This window comes from Mus caroli, unplaced genomic scaffold (genome assembly GCF_978045245.1).
Source record: "Mus caroli unplaced genomic scaffold, Mus_caroli_1 scaffold_10, whole genome shotgun sequence".
Classification (NCBI taxonomy): domain Eukaryota; kingdom Metazoa; phylum Chordata; class Mammalia; order Rodentia; family Muridae; genus Mus; species Mus caroli.
In genome coordinates this window covers 58,073,121-58,082,057 of record NW_028227265.1, presented here as the reverse complement: position 1 = coordinate 58,082,057, position 8,937 = coordinate 58,073,121, and the positions used below count along the sequence as shown (strand labels likewise).

At 54.7% G+C, this 8,937-nt stretch overlaps 1 protein-coding gene across 1 annotated transcript; it reads right to left on the bottom strand.

The window, feature by feature from the left end:
* Window positions 1-1,391: 1,391 nt before the first annotated feature.
* On the bottom strand, window positions 1,392-8,420 carry Abhd8 (abhydrolase domain containing 8). The gene is made up of 5 exons (XM_021169933.3): window positions 8,204-8,420; window positions 5,988-6,714; window positions 3,065-3,235; window positions 2,725-2,941; window positions 1,392-2,063 (listed from the first exon to the last, which is right to left on the bottom strand). Exons 1-5 carry the CDS (start codon window positions 8,211-8,213, stop codon window positions 1,869-1,871), a joined length of 1,320 nt encoding a protein of 439 aa, XP_021025592.1. The 5' UTR covers window positions 8,214-8,420; the 3' UTR covers window positions 1,392-1,868.
* Between the last annotated feature and the right edge of the window lie 517 nt (window positions 8,421-8,937).

The following is an 8,937-nucleotide window of genomic DNA, read 5'->3' as shown; positions in this document are numbered from 1 at the left end:
GGAAGGCGCTGGGGTGTTCCTCACTATTCACCCCAATGTTCCGGGTTCCCGAATAAAATACACACACCCAGAGGGAGAGGGAGAGGGAGAGGGAGAGGGAGAGGGAGAGGGAGAGGGAGAGGGAGAGGGAGAGGGAGAGGGAGAGGGAGAGGGAGAGGGAGAGGGAGAGGGAGAGGGAGAGGGAGAGGGAGAGGGAGAGGGAGAGGGAGAGGGAGAGGGAGAGGGAGAGGGAGAGGGAGAGGGAGAGAGCCATATTTTTTTAAATATGTTTTTAACAGCTCAACGCTGGGCTACTTCTTAACCTCCGTGCGGCTAGCACACTCTCCTTCAATATTCCTGACTCACCACTTACTAAAATGCTAGGCACTCCAGACCCAGACCTGTAGCCCTGGGCCATGCCCCTGACTCTTACACGATGGTTCTGTGCTCCTCTGTACCTCTCACGTCTGGTTTTTACTACTTTCCCGGCATGGCAGCCCCTCCCCTGTCCCTTGCCCAAGAATCTTAAAAGTACTGCTTTTGTCTCCCTACCCAGCCATTTGCTGCTGGCAACTTTATTTACCAATAAAAACCAACTTGGGACAAGGACCCTCAGTGTCTTATGTATGGACATGTGGATTCTCTTACAATATTCGGGTCCCAATTAACATAAATAGCATTAGACCAAATCCGAAACAAGGGGCTGCTGTGTGGCTAGGGCCTCTCTGCCTGACGTCACCATGATAGTGGGCACATGGGCTGCAGCGCACCCCGCTTGTCCTCCTGCTGAGGGGACAGAGAGCTGCAGCTTCAGGACATGCAGAGCCAAGGCTGTGCTCTGAGAAAGTGAGCAGGAAGCCTGAGTAGCCAGAGGGGCTGGTGCATGACAGCGTGTCCAGTTCTAGCTTTAGCTGGCAGGGTGTGTGTGTGGGGGGGGGGGGGTGGCACTTGTGTTCATGACCGAGGACATCCCTCTCTCAGGTCAAGGGTGAACTTTGTGACAGATGGTGCTGTCACAGAGAATAAGGTCCAGGGTGGAGGAAAGCCAGCGGGGACAGCAGAAGCTACTCTAGAACATTCCACTGGCTGGCTGGGCCGGTGGTGGTGCCCACCTTTATCCCAGCACTCAGAAGGCAGAGGCAGGTGACTCTCTGAGTTGGGGGCCAGCCTGGTCTACAGAATGAGTTCCAGGATAGCCAGGGCTACACAGAGAAACCCTGTCTGGGAGTAGGGGTGGGGAACCATTCCACTCTCACCTTGGTATGGTCATACCAGGAAAGCAAACATGGAGGGGGGGGGGGGAGGCGAGAGAGGGGGAGAGACAGAGATTGTGCCAGACAGTGCTACGTGCCCATCATCTCAGCCCTCAAGATGCTGAGGCAGGAGAATCACAAATTGGAGGCCAGTTTGGATTGTCTTTTATTTTATTTTATTTTATTTTATTGACTTACAAGTTGCCATATGCGGGGATTTGTGGCTCCGACCCCTCCCTCCTTGGGTGCCTAGCTCCCAGTCCCAAGCAATGGGGATGGCGCGGTGGGGTCTCCCAGGACAGGATAGGAGCCCCTCCCCAGGGTTCTCCTTAGGGCTTCCCGGTGCGGAATGGAGCACAGCGGAGGGGAAGACCGAGTGGGGTGGCAGCCCGCGCGCTGCAGCTTCAGGGACTCAGGGAGGCAGGGAGGGGGCTCTGTACAAGGTCACACCCTTCGGTCACGCGTGGAAAGGGCACCGTAGCTGCCCTGGGCACTGAGTCTCCAACACTGACTGTGCCTGGTTCGCTCTGGGGCATGCCCAGGCCCCGCCCATCGGCATGAGGCCCCGCCCAGCCAGCCCACGCCCAGTCTAAGAGCCTCTACTACTCAAGATCCAGGAGTCCAGGCGGCCGCTGGTCACTTCTCCTCCCCTGGAGCCGGCTCTGGCTGCAGCAGCTGTGGCTTGGGCTTTGGCTCGAGCTTTGGCTCGGCCTCGGGTTCTGGCTCCCACAGCAGGAACTCGTGTAACAGTGTGTTGACCGTTTCAGGACACTCCAGCATCACCATGTGGCTGCCTTCCTCGATGAGCTTGAGAAAGGCCAGCAGCAGGATCTACGGGCACACCGAGAAGTTCCTCCTGCTGTTTACCCTTCAGCCCCACCCAAGAGGATGCCAGGGATGACCTGTCACCCTTCTCTACACTCTCCAGCTATTCTTAACTCAGCCAACACCCATTAAGCGCCTTATAATATGCCCGGGGTTGGACTTCTCAACCTCGGCTCTGCTGACTCTTGGGGTTGGCTTGTAGCTATGGGAGCATCAGCTGTGTTGTAGGGTGCAGGGCAGCCTCCTTGGTCAACCTCAGGAGTGGATGCTAGGGAAGTTCTCTGCCCTCCTCCCCTGCCCACGAATGATTCTAGATGTCTCCAAGATTTGCCCTTGGTGAGCATGCTCCTGCCTTTCCTGAACAGTCCTAAGAATCACAGAGCCACAGCCATTCAGATATCTTAACCAAAGGAAGCTACGTGTCAAAGCCTGCCACTCAAAGACCCCGCCCACCCAGAGCTGTCAGAAAGCCACACCCATCTGGAAAGTTCACACCCACTCAGCCTTGCCCCCACTGGCTCCTTTCTGGAAAACCAAGCTTTCCCACAGGCCAAGCCTACTCAGAATCCATTCTGGCAGGATGGACCACACACACCCCTAAGTCATGCCCAGGCACAGGCACAAGGAGTGTGTATCGGGAGTGGTGTTCAAGAGCCACAGATCCTACCTCAGCCATGCGTTGGTCCTCTTCCACTGGCACAAATTTGTCGTGCATGCCGTGCACCAGCAGCACGGGAACCGTCAGCTCCGCGTGGTAGACCTCGTCGCCTTCAGGCCAATACTGGCCGCTCATCATGGCCCGCAACACGAAGGAGGACACATTGAACGCATTGCCCTCCTTCAGCAGCTGCTTTTCTTTGGCCCCTTGGCGGGCAAAGCCGGCCCTGGGATTCGAAGATGTCATTTGAGCCTGACCACTATGGGACACACCCCAGAGCCAGCCCCTACAGATCAGTAATGCATGGTCACCCCTCCCCTTGCCCAGATCCCAGGGGCAGAGATCTTACTTGAGGAAACTCCAGGCCAGGCAAGGTGACAGGCAGTGCAGGACACATGTGGGCATGTTGAAGATGGAGCAGAGGCTGGGTTCCAGTGCCGTGGGGCCCCCACCGTTAATCATGATCACTTTGTGTACAAGATCTGGGTACTCATGGGCCAGGAAAGTACAGAAGGAGACACTGGGGGCAGGGATGGAAGAATCCGAGTGAGCAGGACACAGACAGTGCTTTTCTCCCACCCTGATCACTAGGCAGGCCCTCAGACACCAATTTCCTGTGCACTCCTGGAGGGGCACCCAGCTGGCTGACCAAGGGGTGTCCCTCCATGAGCAGGTGTGCAGTGCTGAGGATAGAGGGAGGGAGCCCGTGGCTTTGCTCACACTGGGCATGCCCGACCCTTTGGTCTTGAGGCAAGCTCTTAGCAAGCCCATGACAGCCTCCACATAGCCAGAGCTCATGTCCACCCTCAAGTGCTAGGGTTACAGCATACACACCCTGTAAGTTTTGGGGTAGTTCTTGTTAGAAAGAGGATCTCTCGCTTTAGCTTTGACCAGCTTGGAAGTTGCTGTGTAGATCAGGCTGGACTAGATTCTAGAGATGTGCCTGCCTCCCAGGCATGCTTCTGTGTGACTTCTGGCATGGCTGTGACCACTAACACGGTGACCTTGGCTGTCTTGTTACTTTGCTGTGTGGGAATGTGCTCCCTTGAATGGATGCCTGGTAACCTGCATACAGCACTGTCCCATCTGAGACTCACCTATGGTGGCCACACCTTTCTAAACAGCATCTAGGGAGTGCTAGCCACCCTTATGGCTGCAGCTAGACTCTGGAATCTCCTCAGTGGTTCTCCACTAGGAGTGCTTCCACCCAGCATCTGAAGACAGGATGTCATGGCTGCCTTTGTGGGCACGGGAGGCACTCATGGCTACAATCCCTTAGAAGATGTAACCACTGGTACCAGGTAACTACACAGAGAACTACCTACCCCCTCCCCCTTTCTAAAACAGTCTCACTCACTCAATGTATAGTCCTCGCTGGAATGGACTTCATGGAAATCCTCCTGCCCCAGTTCCTGGAGCACTGGATTTACAGGCATGTCCAACCCCATGTGGCTTTTATTTTTGCTTTTGTTAAGACACTAAGTCTCAGTGCTCTGCTGTCCAAGCTGACCTTGAAATTCCAGGGTCAGGGGCTCACCCTGCTCACCCTACATCACCTGGTTAATAGCTTGAAGGCTCCAGATAGAAGGGGTGGAAGGGGAATGGGCCTGACCATTAGACCACACCCCACACACACACATTACACACACACACTACACACATACACACAGAATATGTAATGTTGTCCCACAGTAACCCATAGTTTGGCTGATTATTACATGTTTGTAAAAAAAGTAAACATTTTTTTCAGACAGGCTGTGTTATATAGTCCAGGACAGGCTTGAGAGCATAGCAATGAATGCCCCTGCCTCACACTCCAAAGTGCTGAAATTACAGGCATGACCTACCACGACCAGCTTTTAAAATTTACTTTTTAGGGGCTGGTGAGATGGCTCAGTGGGTAAGAGCACCCGACTGCTCTTCCGAAGGTCCGGAGTTCAAATCCCAGCAACCACATGGTGGCTCACAACCATCCGTAATGAGATCTGTCTCCCTCTTCTGGAGTGTCTGAAGACAGCTACAGTGTACTTACATATAATCAATAAATAAATCTTTAAAAAAAAATTTACTTTTTAGGCTGGGCATGGTAGCCCACACCTTTTATCCCATCACTCAGGAAGCAGAGGCAGGTGGATCGATGTGAGTTCTAGGTCAACCATGTGAGTTCCAGGACAGCCAGGGCTATGTAGACAGACCTGTCTTAAAAGTAAAAACAACCAGCCTGGTCTACAGAGTGAGTTCCAGGTCAGCCAGGGCTACACAGAGAAACCCTGTCTCGAAAATCAAAAAAAAAAAAAAAAGTAAAAACAAAATTAATTTTAAATGTTTAAGGATATGAAAATATTCTGTTTATTGACTTTTTTTTTTTTTGAGGTGCAAGGGATTGAAGCCAGGCCTTGTGCATACCAGGTACACATCTCTATCCCCGAGTGATTTCCCAGCTTTGGTGTGGGGGATGTGGGTCCTCATGTATGTTAAACTTGTCTGGGAGCTGTGTAGCTGAGAGTGACCATTACATCTGATTCTGTCTCCGCCTCCCAAGTGTGGGACGGTAGATGAGGGCTGCCATGCCTGGCTTTCAGTGCTGTTTATAGATAAACATCCTATAGCTCTGACTGGTCTTAAATTCATAGCAATCCTCCTGCCTTGGTCTTGGAAGTTCTGAGGTATCATGCCCATACTCTGTAGTTTGTTTTTTGGTTGTTGTTGTTGCTGTAGTTGTTGTAGTTGTTATTGCTGTTTTTAACAGGTTTTTTGCTATAAGTGTACCCTAGGTTGGAAACGACTTCATAGCCGAGGCCCACCTTACGTTTTGAGCTATCTTCCAACGTCAGCCTCCTAAGTACGGTGAAGACACACTTGCTACCACAGCTGACCAGATACTAATGACTAGGTCAGAGCCTTAGTGTCAAGCTACTCCCAGCCCCTCACTAGGGGTTCTAGGCAGGGCTCCACCCTGAGCCACGACCCCTGTTCTTCACTGAAGGATCCTAGGCAAGGTTTTACCCTGACTATGCCTCCAGCTCCTTCAGTGGGGCTTTGAGCCACGCCCCCAGTCCAATCTCATTTTCCAAGTAAAGAAGTTGTTGCGTGGGGTAGCATAGAAGGCTTTTAGTCTAGTCTTTGGAATGTAAAGGTAGGAGGACCAGGTCTTCAAGTTTAGCCTCAGCTACATAATGATTTTTAAGGCTAGCCTGGGGTACACAAAGCCCTGTCTCAACCTAGCTCCAGGGGAAAGGGAATGGTTTTTGAGCATCCCACTCAGATCTTACCCGTAAGAATGGCCGATGAGCACATTGCGCTTCTTGGCATAGCGTGTGAAGATGGCCCTCATATCCTCTGCCAATGCGTAAAAGGTGTAGGCAGCTGCCACCTGCGGCGCAGAGCTGGCTCCATGGCCTGCCAGGTCAGGTGCCACCACCTCATAGCCGAGTCGCACAAAGAAGTCTAGCTGCTCCTTCCAGATGGCGAGTGAGCCACCGACTCCGTGGATGAAGAACAGCACCACATCAGCCTGCGCACCCTTGCAGCTGGTGATGCGCTGCTCACAGTCGATGTGGATGGTCCTCTTCGGACGCCGTGGGCGGCGCCGCCGCCCGCTGCCTGGGTTGGCCCGGGTGTCTCCTCCTGCGGGCTCAGCCAGCTCGACCTCGAGTGCAGCAGGCGGGTCCCCGGAGCCACTGCGGCCTTGCAGGTCGGCACGAGGCGCTCGGCCCAGGTTCTCCACCACCAGCCTCCCGTTGCGGTACACTGTGATACGGCGCTGGCAGCGCACAAGGCCCGTCTTGACCCCTGGATCATCTTCAGGAGGTGGTGGTGGCGGCGTGGGGATGGGTGCGGGCCCTGCATGCTTTACCCGCAGCACCCGGCCTGGCTTGACCTCCACGAATGTGTAGCCGTCACTGGACTCGACACTCTCCAGCGGTCGCACGGCGTTAGGGGGAGTCCCCAGCAGGCAGCAGAAAAAGCCATCTGTCACCCCAGTCAGCATGGTGTGTTCTGGAGAGAGGAACAGTGGCTAGCTCAGTGTCAGTGGCTCTGGTCGTTCATCGGGTAAGCAGGATCTGGAAGCCCCTTCCAGGTTTCCCAAGACACCCCAATGCCAGACAAGTTCTCAGGGTGTCCCTTAGTACAATACTGAAGAGAGCATGGGGGAGGGGGGCTTCCAGAAGGAGAAAACATTAAAGCAAGAGCCCATTGCAAGGAGACCCTTGCCCAACCAGCTGGAGTTTATCATTTATTCACAAATCCGTATCTTTATGTACGAATTCATCCACACACTGATTTATGCAAGCATGGATGCAAGCTGTTTTGCATGCGTTCTTTTGAGAAAGAAACTCATGTAGCCTAGGCTGGATTGGAAATCCTCATGCTGCCCAGGCTGACCTTGCTCTGCCTTCCACCTCCGGAGTTGTAGCAGGTTGAGCATACAGGTGTTTCTAAGACCAAAGGGAACCTCAAACTCCCACAGTCCTCCTGCCTCTACCTTCCCAAGTGTTGGGGTGACAGATGTGTATCAACATGATGCCATTGGTTTGTTTTTGAAACAAGGTCTCATTCTGTCGTCCTGGGCTGTACACTGGTCTAAAACTCCTTGCAATCCTCCTGCCTCCACCTCTGCCAGTACTAGAATGACTAGTGTGAACCCCGATCACTGCCAACCTTTTACACGGGGTTTCATTCTGTAGTCCAGGCTGGCCTCAACCTTGTGCCCAAGCTCCTGGGTGGTGAGATGACAGCCCATAAAGCCTGGCCCTTATTCTAAAATGTCAAAGTTCTTAGCTCAGGCCTCTAGTGTTAATCTGACTAGTGACGGATGAGGCCGGGGAAGGATGTTGGCCACTAGAACTCGGGTTGTATCCGGCTCCAGGTTCAGAAGAGAGCTAGAGCTAACTTGCACAGTAGCGAGAACTGATGGAGGCTGCTGCCCTCAGCATCCTGTGTTCAAAGGGTACACAACCCTAGTGGCAGCCAGGAGGATAAAGGCAGAACCTGACTGGGGGCCTCTGGGCCTCCATCCCGTTCCCTTGGCCACCCCCCGGTGTCCATGACAACAACAGGCGGTTACATAACTCCAGGGGATACTGGAGCAGCACACCCCCATTGTCTGAGGCATAGGGATGGGACCAGCTTCGTTTTTCCATCACGGCCTGGGCGCCGCTGGAGTGATGGTCATTAAATACCCCGCTTGTGATAGCCCCGGATGCACTTGAGGGAAAAGCAGGCCTTGCTCCTCATTTCTAAGGCTGTGGAACCCCGACTGTGGCGGCCTCTCTAAAGCGCAGCACCAGTCCTGTTTCCCAGCCCGACCCGCTTCTCCCTGGAGTTCACCCCCGCGGTGGGGTCAAGGCCACCGGGGTTCCGCAGCATCCTAGCAGTGCAAATGCGGAGCTTGGCGGTTATCCACCCCCGGCAGCAACACGCCTCACCCCTCAGTGGAGGCCTGGCAGCCTGGTGACTCCTCTCTCGGGGAACAGAGCCAGCTCACCTGAGGTCATCGAGGGGCCCGGGGCCCGAGGCAGGACGCAGGGGTCCCGGGCGGAGAAGCCAGCATCCACCTGCAGGTGCCGCTTACATGGTGGTGCGGGGTCGGCCGCATTAGCGCGGACAGGCGCGGGCCCGGACGGTCAACGCGGGGGCATCCCGCAGCCGCGTAGCAAACCGGCCCTGTAAGTCCCACCCAGCGTGGGCGGGGCCTGGAGCAGATGGGCAGGCATCTCGGCCTATTGCAGCGGCGAGCCGACTGGCCTAGATAACCGTCCAACCAGAGGCTTCTCTTCCCAGGATCAGCGCGCGGTCTGCAAGCAGCAGCCCCACCCCTGTGAAGAGTTTGGGGGGAATGAGGGATGGGCTAGCGCCTGGACCGAGAAAGGCTTGCAGTCGAGGGATAGCGAGTAGCTTGGGGGTGTGGGGGATGTGCTCTGTCTGGGACAGGGTCTCCTCAGCCAGCTTCTGCCTTCCGCAAGGCGGTATGCCCTCTGTCTCTTGACCTTCTCGTTCTGCACACTTCCAAACCTCTACACTTTCAGGTCGGGAAACAGACAAAACATCAAGGCAGGCTTTTGAACCAGAGGCTGTGTCAGAAGTGTCAGAGCTGCTGCGGAACTAGCAAATGGGAATTGCATCCTAGTGGTGGGGTCTCGGCTACACCAAGACTGAGCCCCAGGCTGACCCTCCCACCCTGGCGCGCTGTTCGCTCATGTGCTCAAGGTGCAGCCCAAA

What these genes read in the sequence shown, in the direction of transcription:
- Abhd8 (XM_021169933.3), bottom strand. An exon ending in CTGGCCTGGAGTTTCCTCAA is followed by an intron (nt 2,942 to 3,064) that starts GTAAGATCTCTG and finishes TTCGAATCCCAG; the next exon opens with GGCCGGCTTTGCCCGCCAAG. An exon ending in AGGACCAACGCATGGCTGAG is followed by an intron (nt 2,064 to 2,724) that starts GTAGGATCTGTG and finishes GTGTGCCCGTAG; the next exon opens with ATCCTGCTGCTGGCCTTTCT.